The 25000-nt window shown below is 46.0% G+C and overlaps 2 protein-coding genes across 4 annotated transcripts in view; both read left to right on the top strand.

Moving 5' to 3' along the window:
- sap30bp (SAP30 binding protein) overlaps nt 1-8868 on the top strand; it is a 32349-nt gene extending 23481 nt beyond the window's left edge. For 2 of the 3 annotated variants that reach the window (XM_072456530.1, XM_072456528.1), the window contains 6 exons: nt 942-1030; nt 4943-5034; nt 5104-5216; nt 6609-6667; nt 7504-7603; nt 8344-8868. In XM_072456530.1, coding sequence (XP_072312631.1) covers nt 942-1030; nt 4943-5034; nt 5104-5216; nt 6609-6667; nt 7504-7603; nt 8344-8519 — 629 coding nt within the window. In that variant the 3' untranslated portion in view covers nt 8520-8868. The remainder of the gene's footprint in view (nt 1-941; nt 1031-4942; nt 5035-5103; nt 5217-6608; nt 6668-7503; nt 7604-8343) is intronic. The other variant, XM_072456529.1, reaches the window with a different exon arrangement.
- An 8855-nt stretch (nt 8869-17723) lies between these two features.
- The window catches only part of itgb4 (integrin, beta 4), a 71344-nt gene continuing 64067 nt past the window's right edge, over nt 17724-25000 (top strand). The window contains exon 1 of the mRNA XM_072455744.1: nt 17724-17924. The gene's annotated coding sequence lies outside the window, so the exon portion shown is untranslated. The remainder of the gene's footprint in view (nt 17925-25000) is intronic.

Below are 25000 nucleotides of genomic sequence, written 5' to 3'. Positions count from 1 at the left end.
GTTGGAATTCATGTGCAATTCATGTGAAATTCATGTGCAATCCATGTGCTGTCGTGACACATATTCATGTGCAATTACTGTCGTGATCACATGCAATGGTATTTATGTATTTATGTATTTATTTGTCTATGGGAGTTTTTATTTATTTATAGGAGATCTTCTACTGAAAGTGTTTTTCAGACTTCCTATAAGTGATCTGTTCTTCTGGATCTACCTCTGTACCTTCCTGCGTTGCACCAATGAAATTTCCCCATGTGGGACAATAAAGGAATATCTTATCTTATCTTATATACACACACACATATACATACACACACACACACACACACACATATACATACACATACACACACATACACACATACACACACATATACATACACACACACACACACACACACACACACATATACATACACATACACACACACACACACATATACACACATACACACACATATACATACACACACACACACACACACACACACACACACACACACACACACACACACACACACACACATACAGACACACTCTGAGGGAAAGTGAAAAATGCCTGGCCCGCAGTCAGAAGACAGCACACAGCAGTCAAAACAAGGGCTGGGTCCACAGGGAGAGGAGGGGCAGGGGCAGGAGCAGGGGCAGGAGCAGGGGCAGGAGCAGGCCCTGACAGCAGACACTCCCTGTGCTCCTCCCCCTGGGGGGTTTACGAGCCGCTGGAGAATGTGGAAAAGCATTAGAGATGAGACATTTCCACTGTCACACACACATTGTCTTTACATTGGTGGAGGTCAGAGTTCAACATGTGCCCTGTCACTGCACATGGACACGGTCAAACACGGGGACAAACAACACGGGGACAAACAACACGGGGACAAACACTCGGTGAAGAACAGTTTGGGTGAATGTGACGTTGTCTTGTGCTTGTGTGTCCTCAGCGCTGTTCTCGGAGAAGGTGAGGAACATGTCTCCAGATGACATCCTGGTCCCGCCCCAGCCCCCCGGACGCTGCTCCTCCCAACTGCAGGTAATCAACTCTTCAAAGTACAAGAGCACAATCCTCCGCGACGCCTCGGGCCCCCGAGGCGTCGCAGGGCCCCCGAGGCGTCGCAGGGCCCCCGAGGCGTCGCAGGGCCCCCGAGGCGTCGCAGGGCCCCCGAGGCGTCGCAGGGCCCCCGAGGCGTCGCAGGGCGTCGCAGGGCCCCCGAGGCGTCGCAGGGCGTCGCAGGGCCCCCGAGGCGTCGCAGGGCCCCCGAGGCGTCGCAGGGCCCCCGAGACGTCGCAGGGCCCCCGAGACGTCGCAGGGCCCCCGAGGCGTCGCAGGGCCCCCGAGGCGTCGCAGGGCCCACAGGTGCCGCAGGGCCTTGAATCACTCGGGAAGTCTTAGAGTTAATTAGCCTCAGCATTTTCTCATTTGGTGCTGGTGTGATGTAGGTTTAAATGTGGTGTACTTTCTGTGTGAGGTGTTACTGTGCAGCCTCTTCAGGAACATGTCAGGCACGTGTACTCACAAGTACTCTAGTGTAGGACTCATGTGCACGTCTCACTACACTCAGAGGTGGAGCTGCCTGTGACACCATCAGCTGCTCCACCGCCGTGTGAAAACCTGTGCGTGAAAATATGACCCAGATAAATAACATTGATGATATTCTGATGAATCTTAATCCATCAAAAACAGGACATGTTCTTTAGTCACGTGAGTCCTGCTCGGACACAAAGCTCAGATCAGAGTCGACAATTCTTTCAATATAGACTTGTCGCTTTTAATTGATGAACTTCAACTTCATTTTTAGACTTGAACCTCTGACTTTCTGAAGTGTCTGAAACGCTCCTAACTTTCCCTTTATTTACCCTCCTCATTCCTCTTCTAACGAGACTCGCCCTTGTAATTAAAACGGGTCGGGACACACGCTGCCACGCCCTGACGCGGGCCTGACTCAGCCCTGGATCCAGGCCCTGCAGCCACACAAACCACTTTCACTCATGTTTCCACACTCCGAGCAGAGCGTCGTCTTGCCTCCGTTGCCTAATCACTCTCCGTAATCACCGGCATAAAACAAGGACCACAGACACTAACGAGGGCCAGTCCTACACCGTGGTCAGTGAGGGCCAGTCCTACACCGTGGTCAGTGAGGGCCAGTCCTACACCGTGGTCAGTGAGGGCCAGTCCTACACCGTGGTCATTGAGGGCCAGTCCTACACCGTGGTCAGTGAGGGCCAGTCCTACACCGTGGTCAGTGAGGGCCAGTCCTACACCGTGGTCAGTGAGGGCCAGTCCTTACACTCATTGGGTAATGGAATAATCGTTCTCTGGTCGATACAAAGACTTCAAACATAGAGAAGAGGCTTATGACCGGGACAGAGCAGGAATGACCCCGAACGACAGAAGAAACATGTAAAATGTGTGGGTTTTGTGGCATCAAAATCTATAATAAAAACATTGTTTAATCGAAAGATGAATCAGCAAAATAAGTGTTAGTTGCAGCCCAAATGAAATGATGCTTGAGTATGAGCCGTGTGCTCGGTACAGAAGTCAGACCTGCAGCAGAGACGTGGAATGTGACTCTGCACACGGCCTTCTACGTCTGAAATGATAAATGATAATGGTGCGTTCCACCTTTTGTGCGTTACTGAAAAGCCCGTCGTCAGTGACAGACGAGCAGCATTCCTCTGTCACATCTGCTGCTGCGGTTTAGTGGAACCTCCTCGCCAAATATCTCCACACGGAGTACAAACCCTCAGTCAGCATCACACCAGCCGCAGAGAACCCAGAGTACCTCATCCAGGGCCTCAACATAGAAGGAAACTGTGACTGCACAGTTAGTCACGCTCTCTAACACTGGACTGCACAGTTAAAGTCACGCTCTCTAACACTGGACTGCTCAGTTAAAGTCACGCTCTCTAACACTGGACTGCACAGTTAAAGTCACGCTCTCTAATACTGGACTGCACAGTTAAAGTCACGCTCTCTAACACTGGACTGCACAGTTAAAGTCACGCTCTCTAACACTGGACTGCACAGTTAAAGTCACGCTCTCTAACACTGGACTGCACAGTTAAAGTCACGCTCTCTAACACTGGACTGCACAGTTAAAGTCACGCTCTCTAATACTGGACTGCACAGTTAAAGTCACGCTCTCTAACACTGGACTGCACAGTTAAAGTCACGCTCTCTAATACTGGACTGCACAGTTAAAGTCACGCTCTCTAACACTGGACTGCTCAGTTAAAGTCACGCTCTCTAACACTGGACTGCACAGTTAAAGTCACGCTCTCTAACACTGGACTGCACAGTTAAAGTCACGCTCTCTAACACTGGACTGCACAGTTAAAGTCACGCTCTCTAACACTGGACTGCACAGTTAAAGTCACGCTCTCTAATACTGGACTGCACAGTTAAAGTCACGCTCTCTAACACTGGACTGCACAGTTAAAGTCACGCTCTCTAATACTGGACTGCACAGTTAAAGTCACGCTCTCTAACACTGGACTGCTCAGTTAAAGTCACGCTCTCTAACACTGGACTGCACAGTTAAAGTCACGCTCTCTAACACTGGACTGCACAGTTAAAGTCACGCTCTCTAACACTGGACTGCACAGTTAAAGTCACGCTCTCTAACACTGGACTGCACAGTTAAAGTCACGCTCTCTAATACTGGACTGCACAGTTAAAGTCACGCTCTCTAACACTGGACTGCACAGTTAAAGTCACGCTCTCTAACACTGGACTGCACAGTTAAAGTCACACTCTCTAACACTGGACTGCACAGTTAAAGTCACGCTCTCTAACACTGGACTGCACAGTTAAAGTCACGCTCTCTAACACTGGACTGCACAGTTAAAGTCACGCTCTCTAACACTGGACTGCACAGTTAAAGTCACGCTCTCTAACACTGGACTGCACAGTTAAAGTCACGCTCTCTAACACTGGACTGCACAGTTAAAGTCACGCTCTCTAACACTGGACTGCACAGTTAAAGTCACGCTCTCTAACACTGGACTGCACAGTTAAAGTCACGCTCTCTAACACTGGACTGCACAGTTAAAGTCACGCTCTCTAATACTGGACTGCACAGTTAAAGTCACGCTCTCTAACACTGGACTGCACAGTTAAAGTCACGCTCTCTAACACTGGACTGCACAGTTAAAGTCACGCTCTCTAACACTGGACTGCACAGTTAAAGTCACGCTCTCTAACACTGGACTGCACAGTTAAAGTCACGCTCTCTAACACTGGACTGCACAGTTAAAGTCACGCTCTCTAATACTGGACTGCACAGTTAAAGTCACGCTCTCTAACACTGGACTGCACAGTTAAAGTCACGCTCTCTAACACTGGACTGCACAGTTAAAGTCACGCTCTCTAACACTGGACTGCACAGTTAAAGTCACGCTCTCTAACACTGGACTGCACAGTTAAAGTCACGCTCTCTAACACTGGACTGCACAGTTAAAGTCACGCTCTCTAATACTGGACTGCACAGTTAAAGTCACGCTCTCTAACACTGGACTGCACAGTTAAAGTCACGCTCTCTAACACTGGACTGCACAGTTAAAGTCACGCTCTCTAACACTGGACTGCACAGTTAAAGTCACGCTCTCTAACACTGGACTGCACAGTTAAAGTCACGCTCTCTAATACTGGACTGCACAGTTAAAGTCACGCTCTCTAACACTGGACTGCACAGTTAAAGTCACGCTCTCTAACACTGGACTGCACAGTTAAAGTCACGCTCTCTAACACTGGACTGCACAGTTAAAGTCACGCTCTCTAACACTGGACTGCACAGTTAAAGTCACGCTCTCTAACACTGGACTGCACAGTTAAAGTCACGCTCTCTAACACTGGTCGGCCCTTGAGCCTCGGTCACACTGGACTTAAAGCTGGAGCTGTTCTGCTGATCACTTTGTAACTATTGATTTGTTTGTTTTGTAACAGGAGAAAATCCACAAATTATACGAGCGTAAATTCCACGGAGACTTCGACACAAACAACCACATTCAGAAGAAGAAAGAATTCCGGAACCCGAGGTGCAGCACTCACCCTGCGTTTACTCCTCTGCCGCTTTGGCCTCGTATCACAGTTTGTTTCCTTTGCAGCATTTACGAGAAGCTCATTCAGTTCTGCAGCATCGACGAGCTGGGAACCAACTACCCCAAAGACATGTTTGACCCTCACGGCTGGTCAGAAGACTCCTACTACGAAGCTCTGGGTAAAGCCTCCGAGTCACTGCCACACGTGCACCGTGAGGTCATACACACATGTGTGACCTCACACATGTGTGACCTCAGGCTCTCACACATGTGTGACCTCAGGCTCTCACACATGTGTGACCTCAGGCTCTCACACATGTGTGACCTCAGGCTCTCACACATGTGTGACCTCAGGCTCTCACACATGTGTGACCTCAGGCTCTCAGGCTCTCACACATGTGTGACCTCAGGCTCTCACACATGTGTGACCTCAGGCTCTCACACATGTGTGACCTCAGGCTCACACATGTGTGACCTCAGGCTCTCACACATGTGTGACCTCAGGCTCTCACACATGTGTGACCTCAGGCTCTCACACATGTGTGACCTCAGGCTCTCACACATGTGTGACCTCAGGCTCTCACACATGTGTGACCTCAGGCTCTCACACATGTGTGACCTCAGGCTCTCAGGCTCTCACACATGTGTGACCTCAGGCTCTCTCACATGTGTGACCTCAGGCTCTCACACATGTGTGACCTCAGGCTCTCTCACATGTGTGACCTCAGGCTCTCTCACATGTGTGACCTCAGGCTCTCTCACATGTGTGACCTCAGGCTCTCACACATGTGTGACCTCAGGCTCTCACACATGTGTGACCTCAGGCTCTCTCACATGTGTGACCTCAGGCTCACACATGTGTGACCTCAGGCTCACACATGTGTGACCTCAGGCTCTCACACATGTGTGACCTCAGGCTCTCACACATGTGTGACCTCAGGCTCACACATGTGTGACCTCAGGCTCTCACACATGTGTGACCTCAGGCTCTCTCACATGTGTGACCTCAGGCTCTCTCACATGTGTGACCTCAGGCTCTCACACATGTGTGACCTCAGGCTCTCACACATGTGTGACCTCAGGCTCTCACACATGTGTGACCTCAGGCTCTCAGGCTCTCACACATGTGTGACCTCAGGCTCTCACACATGTGTGACCTCAGGCTCTCACACATGTGTGACCTCAGGCTCTCACACATGTGTGACCTCAGGCTCACACATGTGTGACCTCAGGCTCTCACACATGTGTGACCTCAGGCTCTCACACATGTGTGACCTCAGGCTCTCACACATGTGTGACCTCAGGCTCTCACACATGTGTGACCTCAGGCTCTCACACATGTGTGACCTCAGGCTCTCACACATGTGTGACCTCAGGCTCTCTCACATGTGTGACCTCAGGCTCTCACACATGTGTGACCTCAGGCTCTCACACATGTGTGACCTCAGGCTCTCACACATGTGTGACCTCAGGCTCTCTCACATGTGTGACCTCAGGCTCTCACACATGTGTGACCTCAGGCTCACACACATGTGTGACCTCACACATGTGTGTGTGTGTGTTTGTTTCAGCTAAAGCACAGAAGGTGGACATGGACAAACTGGAAAAGGCCAAAAAAGAGCGTACTAAGGTGAGTGTTCATCTTGAGGCGTCTGCGTCATGGACAAGTCTGTACCAGCCTCAGAAAGAACACATGTGGAGTTCAGCTCAGGTCCTTCAGCAGCAGCTCAGTAACGTTCTAAAGCTGCTGCTGACGGGTGGCACAGTCGTTGCACATTTGCAGGTCGACTTTTTATTCTGTGATATTTATTACTGTATAAATCAAACGTCTTTGGCGTCTTACAAGTCTGTCAGACGCTTTAGATGTTCTAAGTACCAGTTTAATATAATGAGTCATCAATAATGATCCTCTGACATGGACATGTCTCATTTGGATTCAGAACCTCTTGAATGTGGCGTCCACACATTTGTCTTTCATCGAGTTTTTTTCTCTTAAAGGTCCCATAACATGCAAAATCGACTTTTCAGAGCGTTTAACCTTCTTACATTGCTATTTGTGCTTCATATATGTACCAGAGTGATTTTTAGATTGATTCCCGCAGTGTTTAGCTTTAGTACAGACCATCTCCTTTCCTCCAATCTCCAAACTGACGGGCGGTGGGTGCAAGACCGCGTCATAAGGGCAAACACGCCTCATCATCCATTTCTGTTCTTCTCTTCTGATGCAGCGCTGACATGTCACATGTGGGACAGATAAAGGCTCATCGCAGTGTGCTGCAGTGTTTGTGAAGATGCTGCTGTGTAACATGACTGAACATGTGCAGAACCGTCTGCGTTTACACTGATGATATTCAGTTTTCCTGAGTGGCCCCGGGGCCGTCAGCACATACTCTCCTTCCCCTGAGATGACACATTCCTCTGCACAGCATGTGGACGTGTGGAGCTGACTCATGCTGCGTTTTACAGATCGAGTTTGTGACGGGGACTAAGAAAGGTACCAACGCCTCCAGCGGCGCGGCCCCCGCCTCCAGCACCTCCAGCAGCACCAGCAGCACCACGGCAACAGGTAACGCCTTTAGAACGGGCCCTGAGACAAGGCTCCTGTCTTTCTAGTCGTGACTTGGACTCGAGTCGGACTTGAGACTTGACTTGATCAAACTAAGACTGAGAACTTGACTTGGACCATGAAGTGCAGGACATTTAGTCTAAAGACTTAAAGGACGTGGAACTCGAAGCAGACGACTTGTGACTGGACTCAGGTCGAGACTTGAGACGTCTTCATAAAGTCAGTGCAGTTCGTCACGTGAGGATCATTAGCATCAGATTTAAATGTTACATATCGTCGCCTCTTGAAGATTAGACTGGATTGTTGAGATTCTTCTTTCACTTTCCTTCGCTTCTAAAGGACCATCAACAAAATCAAAGCATAACAACATTGGCACATAAAGTGATTCTCACGATTCTCATGTTTCAGTTCTGAGGATTTTATTGTGACCTGACCCTTGTAAATCCATACAACCAACAAAGTCCAGGCCAGTCCCTGGGTAAACAGCAGTCGAGTGGCATGTGCGTGCGTGTCTGGATCGCTCAGAACCAGGCGAGCTGAAGCGCTGCAGGACGATGCATGTGCTTGTTCTACTCTGTTTGTCATGATGTTCTGGAAGATTCTGATCCACCTAAAGCCCCACGTTCTCTTGAGTGCATAAAGAACCTCCACGGTCCTTAGTGTTGACCTCAGACGTAGCTCTCGGAGGTCGAGGAGAGTTCAGGTTCATGCTTTCTCATGCGCTTGTGTTGTCCTCTCAGCAGATGCACAGAAAAGGAGAAGTAAGTGGGACTCTGCCACGCCCGTGCCCCTGCCCACCATCATCACAACCTCTGCTACACTGCCCGCCGTCGTCTCCGTGACAACTGCCGCCAGCGGCAACAAAACCACAATCATCTCTGCGGTGGGCACCATCCTCAAGAAGACCAAGCAGTGACGGGACGGAGCGGGGACAGAGCAGCAGCTTCATGTGGGACACGTCCAGGCTCTGTGCTCGTGCAGCTCTTCTGCTGATGGACTTGACCCTAGAATCTCATGAGTTTTTTTCATGGTGAAAATGACAAATCTCCTCTTTGTGGTTGAATGATTTTATTTATGTCTGAAATGCATCCATAGAAAGGGCGCGGTCAGAACGACATCTTGTGCATCATTTTCATCCCTCAGATTATGTTATGCCAGCACAGGTTGTGTAAGTTTTATACTGTACATATGTATTTCTGTCTTTTACTTGGATTCTTGAGTCGTCAGAGTCTCTTTTGTTTGTAATAAAGTCATAAGACACTTTTTATTCTGCATCTTTTTTTGTTACTTTTTAAATACATGTGGCTTCCAGAAGCTTCTCTTCACATCCTGTGCATTGTAAAGTTCACTCTTAAGTTTATGGATTGATAAAAGGGACGGTGTATATGAATGAACACATGAAAATGTGTAAATGTGCCACATTTCTTATAAAACCCATCACACAGAACCTTAGATCCACCGACACACAGGTACACAATCACAGCCTGAACACACTGATGTACGCACTGATGTACGCACTGATGTACACACAGATGTACACACAGATGTACACACAGATGTACGCACAGATGTACGCACTGATGTACGCACAGATGTACACACTGATGTACACACTGATGTACACACTGATGTACGCACTGATGTACGCACAGATGTACACACTGATGTACGCACAGATGTACGCACAGATGTACACACAGATGTACACACAGATGTACACACTGATGTACACACTGATGTACACACTGATGTACACACTGATGTACACACAGATGTACACACTGATGTACACACTGATGTACACACAGATGTACACACTGATGTACACACAGATGTACACACTGATGTACACACAGATGTACACACTGATGTACACACAGATGTACACACAGATGTAGTGATTAAATGATGATTAAATTGATCGTGTTTAACTCATGTTCACGAGTCCGACATCAGAGGGAAAACTCTTCTCATGGAGGGACCGGGGCCTCTACAGTCGTCAGTGCCACAGGTCTGTAATGAAGTCCAGTGATCCGGGGCCTCTTGGGGACAGGGACAATGATGGAGGACTTGAAGCTGGGACATGGCCACAGCCTGAGCACACAGAGAATACAAACTCACAGTTTTAGTATACAATTTAACCTGTTACCATCCGCCTATTTGGCCCTGTGCACAATGGTTGGACCCAGATATCATTGTTTATTAAAAGAGGATCTTATGTTCCACATGCAAGTGTGATGCATCATGGGAAAGCTTAGGCCTTCTAGTTTCTGCAGATGTGCACATGACAAACTGTCAGGGCTTCAGAACTTACACTACAGAGGCCCAAACATAAACAAAACATCCTTTTTTAGTCTCGCCTGAATACTGTCAATTTGTAATGGTCCTGAGCATGACATACTTCATTGTGTGCATATGCTGTTCACTGTACATGATGTTGTCATGACAACAACTGTGTAAAGTTTCAGATCTCTAGGAACAGGTATTTTGGTGCTGTTGACCTTTTTGTATCAAAAAGTATATTCGAACAAGTGATCCAAATATGTGCCAACTGTGCCAAACTGTTTTATTACAATTTTAGCTCCTCTATGATCATAAAACATACATTTTGATGTTTTGTAGGCCACTAATACCTATTATAACTGCTAAAAACCAATGTATGTGAAAATGTGTAAACGAGTTTACCCATGAATTTCCCATATAGAGGTTAAAAAAATAAAAAATAAATTCCTAATATTTTTATTTTATTTTGTATTGGTATATTAATACATATATCTAACAAAATGCGCGTCCAAAAGGCTAATAAACTCAGAAAACGTGATGCACAAAGTCTAGTCGCCTCCTGCCCAAAAATCTAGGCTCTGACAGTCTTACAGACGATTCTGTGTGAAGAAGCCCTTAGTCCCGCCCACCGTTTGAAAGGTATTCTTATTGGCTAGAATAACATGTCAATGTCAAAGTCTTCTACGTCACGGCATGCTAGTGCTATGTGGATGTCAACAGAGAAACCATGTGCGTCGGAAGCTGCGCATATTTTCTTTTTGCGGAGGCTGTAAAAAACAAACCCGTGGACAGAAACATTTGTGGTCCTGCTGTATGTGCAGGGTGGTCCTGCTGTATGTGCAGGGTGGTCCTGCTGTAAGTGCAGGGTGGTCCTGCTGTATGTGCAGGGTGGTCCTGCTGTATGTGCAGGGTGGTCCTGCTGTATGTGCAGGGTGGTCCTGCTGTATGTGCAGGGTGGTCCTGCTGTATGTGCAGGGTGGTCCTGCTGTATGTGCAGGGTGGTCCTGCTGTAAGTGCAGGGTGGTCCTGCTGTATGTGCAGGGTGGTCCTGCTGTATGTGCAGGGTGGTCCTGCTGTATGTGCAGGGTGGTCCTGCTGTATGTGCAGGGTGGTCCTGCTGTAAGTGCAGGGTGGTCCTGCTGTATGTGCAGGGTGGTCCTGCTGTAAGTGCAGGGTGGTCCTGCTGTAAGTGCAGGGTGGTCCTGCTGTATGTGCAGGGTGGTCCTGCTGTAAGTGCAGGGTGGTCCTGCTGTAAGTGCAGGGTGGTCCTGCTGTATGTGCAGGGTGGTCCTGCTGTATGTGCAGGGTGGTCCTGCTGTATGTGCAGGGTGGTCCTGCTGTAAGTGCAGGGTGGTCCTGCTGTATGTGCAGGGTGGTCCTGCTGTAAGTGCAGGGTGGTCCTGCTGTATGTGCAGGGTGGTCCTGCTGTAAGTGCAGGGTGGTCCTGCTGTAAGTGCAGGGTGGTCCTGCTGTATGTGCAGGGTGGTCCTGCTGTATGTGCAGGGTGGTCCTGCTGTAAGTGCAGGGTGGTCCTGCTGTAAGTGCAGGGTGGTCCTGCTGTATGTGCAGGGTGGTCCTGCTGTATGTGCAGGGTGGTCCTGCTGTATGTGCAGGGTGGTCCTGCTGTAAGTGCAGGGTGGTCCTGCTGTAAGTGCAGGGTGGTCCTGCTGTAAGTGCAGGGTGGTCCTGCTGTATGTGCAGGGTGGTCCTGCTGTAAGTGCAGGGTGGTCCTGCTGTATGTGCAGGGTGGTCCTGCTGTATGTGCAGGGTGGTCCTGCTGTATGTGCAGGGTGGTCCTGCTGTAAGTGCAGGGTGGTCCTGCTGTATGTGCAGGGTGGTCCTGCTGTAAGTGCAGGGTGGTCCTGCTGTATGTGCAGGGTGGTCCTGCTGTATGTGCAGGGTGGTCCTGCTGTATGTGCAGGGTGGTAAATGTAATCGTACGCAAGTAAGAAATACACAGGTAATGTTACTCGAAAAAACTTTTACCCATTTTGAAGTCAAATATTATGTCAAGTAAATGATTATCCACGTCGGCCCCTGCAGTGTTAGGGGCCCACACTTATACACAGTGTTATGACCCACATGGGGAGGACATCAGCACCATCACAGAGCATCAGGACATCAGCACCATCACAGAGCATCAGGACATCAGCACCATCACAGAGCATCAGGACATCAGCACCATCACAGAGCATCAGGACATCAGCACCATCACAGAGTATCAGGACATCAGCACCATCACAGAGCATCAGGACATCAGCACCATCACAGAGCATCAGGACATCAACACCATCACAGAGCATCAGGACATCAGCACCATCACAGAGCATCAGGACATCAGCACCATCACAGAGCATCAGGACATCAGCACCATCACAGAGCATCAGGACATCAGCACCATCACAGAGCATCAGGACATCAACACCATCACAGAGCATCAGGACATCAGCACCATCACAGAGCATCAGGACATCAGCACCATCACAGAGCATCAGGACATCAGCACCATCACAGAGCACCAGGACATCAGCACCATCACAGAGCATCAGGACATCAACACCATCACAGAGCATCCGGACATCAGCACCATCACAGAGCATCAGGACATCAGCACCATCACAGAGCATCAGGACATCAGCACCATCACAGAGCATCAGGACATCAGCACCATCACAGAGCATCAGGACATCAGCACCATCACAGAGCATCAGGACATCAGCACCATCACTGAGCATCAGGACATCAGCACCATCACAGAGCATCAGGACATCAGCACCATCACAGAGCATCAGAACATCAGCACCATCACAGAGCATCAGGACATCAGCACCATCACAGAGCATCAGGACATCAGCACCATCACAGAGCATCAGGACATCAACACCATCACAGAGCATCAGGACATCAGCACCATCACAGAGCATCAGGACATCAGCACCATCACAGAGCATCAGGACATCAGCACCATCACAGAGCATCAGGACATCAGCACCATCACAGAGCATCAGGACATCAACACCATCACAGAGCATCAGGACATCAGCACCATCACAGAGCATCAGGACATCAGCACCATCACAGAGCATCAGGACATCAGCACCATCACAGAGCACCAGGACATCAGCACCATCACAGAGCATCAGGACATCAACACCATCACAGAGCATCCGGACATCAGCACCATCACAGAGCATCAGGACATCAGCACCATCACAGAGCATCAGGACATCAGCACCATCACAGAGCATCAGGACATCAGCACCATCACAGAGCATCAGGACATCAGCACCATCACAGAGCATCAGGACATCAGCACCATCACAGAGCATCAGGACATCAGCACCATCACAGAGCATCAGGACATCAACACCATCACAGAGCATCAGGACATCAGCACCATCACAGAGCATCAGGACATCAGCACCATCACAGAGCATCAGGACATCAGCACCATCACAGAGCATCAGGACATCAGCACCATCACAGAGCATCAGGACTACATGAGAACATTGTTCCCTCCCGGACGGTGCGGTGTTTTCCAAACAACAAGCCATGGATTAACCGTGAACTGAAGGCTCTGCTGAAGGAGAAGAAGAGAGCCTTCAGGTCAGGGAACAAGGAGGAGCTGAGGACTGTGCAGAAGGAGCTGAGGAGGAAGATCAGGAGGAAGCTACAAGAGGAGGAGCAGCTGCAGCAGATGAACATTCAGGGAGTGTGGAGGAGCCTGAAAACCATCTCAGGCTTCAAAGTCCCCCCTGTCCAGACAGAGGGGGATCTACAGTGGGTGGATGAGCTTAATTCTCACTTCCTGAGGTTTGATCAATCTCCCATCCCTCCCCCTGCACAGACCCCTCCCCCTGCACAGACCCCTCCCCCTGCACAGACCCCTCCCCCTGCACAGCTGCATGCTCCCTCTTCCACAGCCGGACAATGGCCCACCCCCGTTCCTCTTCACACCTCTGCTCCGGCTCATCATCTCCCCACTTCGCCTGGACTCACCCATCCCCCCAGAACACAGTCCCCCTACCAACCACTGACTGTCACAGCAGCACAGGTGAGGAGTGAGCTGAAGAGGATTAAAGTGAGGAAGGCAGCAGGACCTGACGGCATCAGCCCCAGGCTCCTTGAGTCCTGCAGATGAACTGTGTGGAGTTATGGAGCATGTCTTCAACATGAGCCTGAAGCTGAGGGTGGTACCACAGGTCTGAAGACCTCCTGTCTGGTACCTGTGCCCAAGACACCACGCGCCAAAGACCTCAACAGCTTCAGGCCGGTGGCTCTCACGTCCCACCTGATGAAGACACTGGAGCTGGTCCTGGACCACCTCCGCTCCACCGTGAGCTCAGCCATGGACCCGCTGCAGTCCATGGCTGGCATCGGAGTGGAGGACGCCGTCATCTCCCTGCTGCACCGCTCTCTCTCTCACCTGGAAAAGCCTGGCAGCTCTGTGAGGATCCTGTTCTTTCATCTCTCCAGCGACTTCAACACCATCAACTCCTGAGGGACAAGCTGGAGACGGCTGGTGTGGAGTACGACCTGCAGAGTGGATCCTGGACCACCTCACAGACCGACCCCAGTTTGTGAGACACTCGGACCTGCAGTGTGGGGGACTTGCACTGTCTTCGTGCCCTTTCTCTTCACCCTCTTCACTGCAGACTTCAGACATGACACGGACAGCTGTGTCCTGCAGAAGTTCTCTGACCACTCTGCCATCATCGGACTCATCACAGACGATGATGTGGAGGACAGAGGACTGGAGCAGGACTTTGTGGAACCACCTCCTCATCAACGCGGGGAAGACCAAGGAGATGTGGTGGACTTCCACAGAGGCCACGCCCCCCTCACCAGTGAACATCCAGGGACGGGACAGGCCACGCCCCCCTCACCAGTGAACATCCAGGGACGGGACAGGCCACGCCCCCCTCACCAGTGAACATCCAGGGACGGGACAGGCCACGCCCCCCTCACCAGTGAACATCCAAGGACGGGACAGGCCACGCCCCCCTCACCAGTGAACATCCAGGGACGGGACAGGCCACGCCCCCCTCACCAGTGAACATCCAGGGACGGGACAGGCCACGCCCCCCTCACCAGTGAACATCCAGGGACGGGACATTGAGAGAGTGACTCATACAAGTACCTGGGTGTTCATCTGAACCACAAACTGGACTCATAACACAGACGCACTGTACAGGAAGAGACAGAGTCGGCTCTACCTCCTGAGGAGACTCAGGTCTTTTGGAGTGACAGGGCCACTCCTGACAGGGCCACTCCTGACAGGGCCACTCCTGACAGGGCCGCTCCTGACAGGTCCACTCCTGACAGGGCCGCTCCTGAAGACCTTCTCTGACTCTGTGGTGCATCAGCTCCTGTAGGTGTGGTCTGCTGGAGCAGCAGCATCACAGAGAGGGAGAGGAAGAAGCTGGATAAAGCTCCGTCCTGGGCTGCGCTCTGGACTCGGTGCAGGAGGTGGGGGACAGAAGGGTCCTGGCTAAACTCGCATCTATGCTGAACCATGAGTCTCACCTCTTGCAGGTCACTCTGTCCGCTCTGGAGAGCAGCTTCAGTGACTGATCCACCCTCGCTGTGTGAAGGAGACGTTTCACACGTCTTTCCTTCTGCTGCTGTCAGACTTTATAACAAACACTGTCATACCCATGTGCAATAATGTCATACGCATGTGTATATAACTGATGAAAATAGAGTGTTTATTAGGCCTATTAGTCCCATAAGGCCGTGTGAAGCACGGCTGCGAAAGTGCGCACGTAGTGCGAACGAAATCAAGTGCGAAGCGCTCGCCCACTTCCAAACACTCACTAACGCACTCCTTCACTCATGCACGCCCCGTGCATACTAATTAGTAGTAGGAAAATGGAACATTACCGTTGTAAACGGGCGAAGCCCGTGCAAAAGTGTGCACTAAACGAGCACTTTACATTGCAATCAGTGCTTTATATGGGGATAAGTAGCTCACGAATACGTTCCCCATCTCTTGCATGTTCCGTGCATATAAATAACTAATGCAAAAATGTAACATTATTACTGTATAGAGGGCCAAAATCAACGAAAGTACCCGTCAGTGACCAGGGACCCACACCATGCGGTAGGAAAGCGCGAGCGCTTTCCAAAAATGTATAGTTTATGATATTTGAAAAATGGGAAACATTGTTTTCGCATCGGAATATTATTCTTCTTCTTTCTTTCTTTCTTCTCGGGACCAACCCCCCTATTTTTCACCCAGTGAACATTGACGAAAAGTCACAAAAATGTTCACACCTCTAAAGATCGTGCCTCTCTACATTCTGGCTATTTCCCTTTTCTAAAATAAAAAGAATGTGCGCGTCAGCGCCCCCAAATGTACCAAAAATGCATTGAGAGATGGGAAATGACCCCAAAAAAATCTGATCGTAGAATCATGAAATTTGGCGCAGAGGTAGATGGTGACAAGAGAAGTAAAAAATATTATTACGGCAACGCCATCCGCCCAACCAAATGTCGGCCATATTGCTTCAAAAATGTCTAAGCATGACTCAGGAGTTTTTCCAAACGTCGTACTTTTACGAACTCCTCCCAGGGCGTTGGCCCTAAAAAGCTGAAATTTGGTGAAAATGCTAGTGAGGAGTGGGACATCAAAAGTTATCCAAATTACATTGACCCTCTCACGGTCTCTGTGCGGCGAAGCCGCAAACTGTAGCAAGAATTTCAGAAATCTCCCAAATTTAACATTTCTGCCGTTTGCGCAGATAAAGTCCGAATTGCGTCAAATTAGAATCAGTTGTTAAACTCTTTGCCCTAAACCTACTTGAAGTGAAATACATTAATTTGGTGCCACAGCGCCCCCTACAGATTTTATATGGAGGTTAAATGTTTAGTTTTGCGAAATTTTATGAAATTTGACACACAACTCAATTTTGGCCACATCAAAAAGTCTATGACTCATGTCATAATTGTTATGGCGTTGCCGTAACGATGACCAAAACCTCCCATGTTATTCCAATGGGGAAATCGCCAGAACATGTTTACACTTTAGACTTTCACAAACTCCTCCCAGGGCGTCAGCCCTATTAAACTGAAATTTGGTGAGACTCATCTTCAGGACCATCAAAAGGTATCCACATTTTTATTCAAAGAGTCACGGTGTCTGTGCGGCAAAGCCGCACATTTTGCCAAGAATTCAAAATGAAATTGCTTTTTGATGTAAAACAAAGGGGAGAAGATGTGACAGCGTCACAGATTCAGCAGTAGGCGTAATAAAAGGACAATTGGGGCGCGTAAGCGCCCCCTCCTCTTGCGGCGTGGCGGCGGCGGCGTGGCGAGGGCCGATCATTGCCGCTTGCAGCTATATTTTTACCATTATTATTAGTATTATTTTGTCTTACAATAGCTGTTTTTATTTTATCTTTATTTTCTTCCCTCCATTCCTTATTAAGAAATGAAAGGTTTTGTTTATAAGAGTTCTTCTATTAAGAGCGTTTTTTAAACTTTCTATAAGTTTTCTGTTCTTTTCCTCTGGATCTACTGCGTTGCAACAATGAAATTTCCCCATGTGTGGACAATAAAGGAACATCTTATCTTAACCTGATCCATTTAAAGCTGTTTTTTACACTTTAGCTTCGAGCTGCAAATAAATGAACTGTGTCTTTTTCATACGAGTGTTTCCCACAGCCTGGGGCCAGTGTTCTGCACACGGAGCCACTCCCAGGGGCCGCAGCCAGTGTTCTGCACACGGAGCCACTCCCAGGGGCCTGGGAGGAGGCCTGGGAGAAGGGGAGGGGCCTCACAGGTGCTGTGGGGCTGGAATGCAGCAGCGGAGCCTCACACTCTGGGAGCCCTTCACCTGAGGAAAGCTCCGGCTTTGATTCTGTCAATATTTTACCAGGAACGAGACGCCACAAGAACCAGAGGCCCCTGGAGCAGAAGTGGAACAGACTTTGAACTTATCACTTTTCTTATCGACGCCAGAGGAAGACACAGGATAAACTTTTCTTCTGCTTTTGAATTTATTGCTGGACTTGTGGACTTTGGAGCTCAGAAAAAGGTTTGTTCTCACCACAACTTTGTTCTTCATGAAGATAAAAGGCCCCGGGGCTTATGTAACTGTGTGTTGTTTTGAGACAAGTTTCATGAACAAAAGTGTCTCATTTACAACTGAGTGTTTTATATCAGACACTTTTATACTTTTACTCTTTTATACTTTTATACTTTTACTCTTTTACTGGCACGATGCCGAGTGGGAGGAGTTTGAATAACGTTACATCTTCATTCTTCTGTTCAGTTTAAACACATGTGAGAGAAAACTGAAGTACAAACTGAAGTACAAACTGAAGTATAAACTGAAGTATAAACTGAAGTACAAACTGAAGAATAAACTGAAGTATAAACTGAAGTACAAACTGAAGTATAAACTGAAGTACAAACTGAAGTATAAACTGAACTATAAACTGAAGTATAAACTGAAGTATAAACTGAAGTACAAACTGAAGTATAAACTGAAGTATAAACTGAAGTACAAACTGAAGTATAAACTGAAGTATAAACTGAAGTACAAACTGAAGTATAAACTGCTAAACTACTGCATTTTAGAGCCAGTTTAACATGTTCAGAGCGTTGAACCCACAACCTGCTCACCACATATTATCATCACAAATATCTCAATCCATCCTTCATTTCCTGTTACAATTTCATTTTTGACTCTAAACTTAAACTTGCAGTGCTTTTTCCTTCTGTTTCCAGTCGGTTTGAAAAGTTACCGGTTTTCCAACTATTGACCACTATTTGTCCGTTTTGAAGTTGACTTTTGAAAAACACATTCTTGTCTAAAAACTACACAAACATCTGATCCTGACCTGGTTCTGGAGTTATGAGACTGAAATCACATCATTATTACATTATTACAGTTACATCTGATGCGAGTCGTCTTGACAAGGACAATTATATAAAAAAAAAAGACAAAACTGTGAAAGAAAATGTTAAAGATTTGAAAAGGAATTGTATTTATTCTTCCAAATACAACAGTCACACATGAGACTCTTCTTGTGTTCAGATCTGTCCTGTGGAAATGTATCAGCGCTTCACACAGCTGACCCACTATTCTGACCAACTATTCTGACCCACTATTCTGACCCACTATTCTGACCCACTATTCTGACCCACTATTCTGACCCACTATTCTGACCCACTATTCTGACCAACTATTCTGACCCACTATTCTGACCCACTCTTCTGACCAACTATTCTGACCCACTATTCTGACCCACTATTCTGACCCACTATTCTGACCAACTATTCTGACCCACTATTCTGACCCACTATTCTGACCCACTATTCTGACCCACTATTCTGACCAACTATTCTGACCCACTATTCTGACCCACTCTTCTGACCAACTATTGTGACCCACTATTCTGACCCACTATTCTGACCCACTATTCTGACCCACTCTTCTGACCCACTCTTCTGACCCACTCTTCTGACCCACTATTCTGACCCACTCTTCTGACCCACTCTTCTGACCCACTCTTCTGACCCACTCTTCTGACCCACTCTTCTGACCCACTCTTCTGACCCACTATTCTGACCCACTCTTCTGACCCACTCTTCTGACCCACTCTTCTGACCCACTCTTCTGACCCACTATTCTGACCCACTCTTCTGACCCACTCTTCTGACCCACTATTCTGACCCACTCTTCTGACCCACTATTCTGACCCACTTTTCTGACCCACTATTCTGACCCACTCTTCTGACCCACTATTCTGACCCACTCTTCTGACCCACTCTTTTGACCCACTCTTCTGACCCACTCTTCTGACCCACTATTCTGACCCACTATTCTGACCCACTCTTCTGACCCACTCTTCTGACCCACTCTTCTGACCCACTCTTCTGACCCACTATTCTGACCCACTCTTCTGACCCACTCTTCTGACCCACTATTCTGACCCACTATTCTGACCCACTCTTCTGACCCACTATTCTGACCCACTCTTCTGACCCACTATTCTGACCCACTATTCTGACCAACTATTCTGACCCACTATTCTCACCCACTCTTCTGACCCACTCTTCTGACCCACTCTTCTGACCCACTATTCTGACCCACTCTTCTGACCCACTCTTCTGACCCACTCTTCTGACCCACTATTGTGACCCACTATTCTGACCCACTCTTCTGACCCACTATTCTGACCCACTCTTTTGACCCACTCTTCTGACCCACTATTCTGACCCACTCTTCTGACCCACTCTTCTGACCCACTATTCTGACCCACTATTCTGACCAACTCTTCTGACCCACTATTCTGACCCACTATTCTGACCCACTCTTCTGACCCACTCTTCTGACCCACTATTCTGACCCACTATTCTGACCAACTCTTCTGACCCACTATTCTGACCAACTATTCTGACCCACTATTCTCACCCACTCTTCTGACCCACTCTTCTGACCCACTATTCTGACCCACTATTCTGACCCACTATTCTGACCAACTCTTCTGACCCACTCTTCTGACCAACTCTTCTGACCCACTATTCTGACCCACTATTCTGACCCACTATTCTGACAACTATTCTGACCCACTATTCTGACCCACTCTTCTGACCAACTCTTCTGACCCACTATTCTGACCCACTCTTCTGACCCACTCTTCTGACCCACTATTCTGACCCACTATTCTGACCCACTCTTCCGACCCACTCTTCCGACCCACTCTTCTGACCCACTCTTCTGACCCACTCTTCTGACTCACTCTTCTGACCCACTCTTCTGACCAACTCTTCTGACCCACTCTTCTGACCAACTCTTCTGACCCACTCTTCTGACCCACTCTTCTGACCCACTCCTCTGACCCACTCTTCTGACCAACTCTTCTGACCTACTATTCTGACCCACTCTTCTGACCCACTCTTCTGACCCACTATTCTTACCCACTCTTTTGACCCACTCTTCTGACCCACTCTTCTGACCCACTATTCTGACCCACTCTTCTGACCCACTCTTCTGACCCACTCTTCTGACCCACTCTTCTGACCCACTCTTCTGACCCACTATTCTGACCCACTATTCTGACCCACTCTTCTGACCCACTCTTCTGACCCACTATTCTGACCCACTCTTCTGACCCACTCTTCCGACCCACTCTTCCGACCCACTCTTCCGACCCACTCTTCCGACCCACTCTTCCGACCCACTCTTCTGACCCACTCTTCTGACCCACTCTTCTGACCAACTCTTCTGACCCACTCTTCTGACCAACTCTTCTGACCAACTCTTCTGACCCACTCTTCTGACCCACTCTTCTGACCCACTCTTCTGACCCACTCTTCTGACCAACTCTTCTGACCCACTCTTCTGACCCACTCTTCTGACCAACTCTTCTGACCTACTATTCTGACCCACTCTTCTGACCCACTCTTCTGACCCACTATTCTGACCCACTCTTTTGACCCACTCTTCTGACCCACTCTTCTGACCCACTATTCTGACCCACTCTTCTGACCCACTCTTCTGACCCACTCTTCTGACCCACTATTCTGACCCACTCTTCTGACCCACTATTCTGACCCACTCTTCTGACCCACTCTTCTGACCCACTATTCTGACCCACTCTTCTGACCCACTATTCTGACCCACTCTTCTGACCCACTCTTCTGACCCACTCTTCTGACCCACTATTCTGACCCACTATTATCACCCACTCTTCTGACCCACTATTCTGACCCACTCTTCTGACCCACTCTTCTGACCAACTCTTCTGACCCACTCTTCTGACCAACTCTTCTGACCAACTCTTCTGACCCACTCTTCTGACCCACTCTTCTGACCCACTCTTCTGACCCACTCTTCTGACCAACTCTTCTGACCTACTATTCTGACCCACTCTTCTGACCCACTCTTCTGACCCACTATTCTGACCCACTCTTTTGACCCACTCTTCTGACCCACTCTTCTGACCCACTATTCTGACCCACTCTTCTGACCCACTCTTCTGACCCACTCTTCTGACCCACTCTTCTGATCCACTATTCTGACCCACTCTTCTGACCCACTCTTCTGACCCACTATTCTGACCCACTCTTCTGACGCACTATTCTGACCCACTCTTCTGACCCACTCTTCTGACCCACTCTTCTGACCCACTATTCTGACCCACTCTTCTGACCCACTCTTCTGACCCACTCTTCTGACCCACTATTCTGACCCACTCTTCTGACCCACTATTCTGACCCACTCTTCTGACCCACTCTTCTGACCCACTCTTCTGACCCACTATTCTGACCCACTCTTCTGACCCACTATTCTGACCCACTCTTCTGACCCACTCTTCTGACCCACTCTTCTGACCCACTATTCTCACCCACTCTTCTGACCCACTATTCTGACCCACTCTTCTGACCCACTCTTCTGACCAACTCTTCTGACCCACTCTTCTGACCAACTCTTCTGACCAACTCTTCTGACCCACTCTTCTGACCCACTCTTCTGACCCACTCTTCTGACCCACTCTTCTGACCAACTCTTCTGACCTACTATTCTGACCCACTCTTCTGACCCACTCTTCTGACCCACTATTCTGACCCACTCTTTTGACCCACTCTTCTGACCCACTCTTCTGACCCACTATTCTGACCCACTCTTCTGACCCACTCTTCTGATCCACTATTCTGACCCACTCTTCTGACCCACTATTCTCACCAACTCTTCTGACCCACTCTTCTGACCAACTCTTCTGACCAACTCTTCTGACCCACTCTTCTGACCCACTCTTCTGACCCACTCTTCTGACCCACTCTTCTGACCCACTATTCTGACCCACTCTTTTGACCCACTCTTCTGACCCACTATTCTGACCCACTCTTCTGACCCTTGATTTTTTGGTGCATTTTATGAAACAAAGTTGCATCTCTCCATTCATGTTGCATATTCTCACATGTGATGAACAGTATGGTATATATATGAATAGTATAGTATATATATATGAATGGTATAGTATATATATGAACAGCATAGTATATATATGAACAGCATAGTATAGTATATATATGAACAGTATAGTATATATATGAACAGTATAGTATATATATGAACAGTATAGTATATATATGAACAGCATAGTATATATATGAACAGGATAGTATATATATGAACAGTATAGTATATATATGAATAGTATAGTATATATATATGAATAGTATAGTATATATATGAATAGTATAGTATATATATGAACAGTATAGTATATATATGAATAGTATAGTATATATATGAATAGTATAGTATATATATGTATAGTATATATATGAATAGTATAGTATATATATGAATAGTATAGTATATATATGAACAGTATAGTATATATATGAACAGTATAGTATATATATGAACAGTATAGTATATATATGAACAGCATAGTATATATATGAATAGTATAGTATATATATGAACAGTATAGTATATATATGAATAGTATAGTATATATATGAATAGTATAGTATATATATGTATAGTATATATATGAATAGTATAGTATATATATGAATAGTATAGTATATATATGAACAGTATAGTATATATATGAACAGTATAGTATATATATGAACAGTATAGTATATATATGAACAGCATAGTATATATATGAACAGTATAGTATATATATGAACAGTATAGTATATATATGAACAGCATAGTATATATATGAACAGTATAGTATATATATGAACAGTATAGTATATATATGAATAGTATAGTATATATATGAATAGTATAGTATATATATGAATTCTATTGTATATATATGAAAAGTATAGTATATATATGAAAAGTATAGTATATATATATATGTATAGTATATATATGAATAGTATAGTATATATATGAATAGTATAGTATATATATGTATAGTATATATATGAATAGTATAGTATATATATGAACAGCATAGTATATATATGAACAGCATAGTATATATATGAACAGTATAGTATATATATGAACAGCATAGTATATATATGAACAGTATAGTATATATATGAACAGCATAGTATATATATGAACAGTATAGTATATATATGAATAGTATAGTATATATATATGAATAGTATAGTATATATATGAATAGTATAGTATATATATGAACAGTATAGTATATATATGAATAGTATAGTATATATATGAATAGTATAGTATATATATGTATAGTATATATATGAATAGTATAGTATATATATGAATAGTATAGTATATATATGAATAGTATAGTATATATATGTATAGTATATATGTGAATAGTATAGTATATATATGAAAAGTATAGTATATATATATGAATAGTATAGTATATATATGAACAGTATAGTATAAATATATATATATATATAAATAGTATAGTATATGTATGAATAGTATAGTATATATATGAATAGTATAGTATATATATGAACAGTATAGTATATATATGAATAGTATAGTATATATATGAATAGTATAGTATATATATGAATTCTATTGTATATATATGAATTATATTGTATATATATGAAAAGTATAGTATATATATATGAATTCTATTGTATATATATGAATAGTATAGTATATATATATATGAATAGTATAGTATATATGAATAGTATAGTATATATATGAACAATATAGTATATATATGAATTCTATTGTATATATATGAAAAGTATAGTATATATATGAATAGTATAGTATATATATATGAACAGTATAGTATATATATGAATAGTCTAGTATATATATGAACAGTATAGTATATATATATATGAATAGTATAGTATATATATGAATAGTATGGTATATATATGAATAGTATAGTATATATATGAATAGTATAGTATATATATGAATAGTATAGTATATATATATGAACAGTATAGTATATATATGAATAGTATAGTATATATATGAATAGTATAGTATATATATGAATAGTATAGTATATATATGAATTCTATTGTATATATATGAATTCTATTGTATATATATGAAAAGTATAGTATATATATGAACAATATAGTATATATATGAATAGTATAGTATATATATGAATTCTATTGTATATATATGAAAAGTATAGTATATATATGAAT

This window comes from Eucyclogobius newberryi, unplaced genomic scaffold (genome assembly GCF_026437365.1).
Source record: "Eucyclogobius newberryi isolate DKJ021-1_F unplaced genomic scaffold, fEucNew1.0.hap1 SCAF_20, whole genome shotgun sequence".
NCBI lineage: Eukaryota > Metazoa > Chordata > Actinopteri > Gobiiformes > Gobiidae > Eucyclogobius > Eucyclogobius newberryi.
The sequence above is the reverse complement of the archived record's forward strand: the minus strand, read 5'-3'. Positions and strand labels throughout refer to the sequence as shown.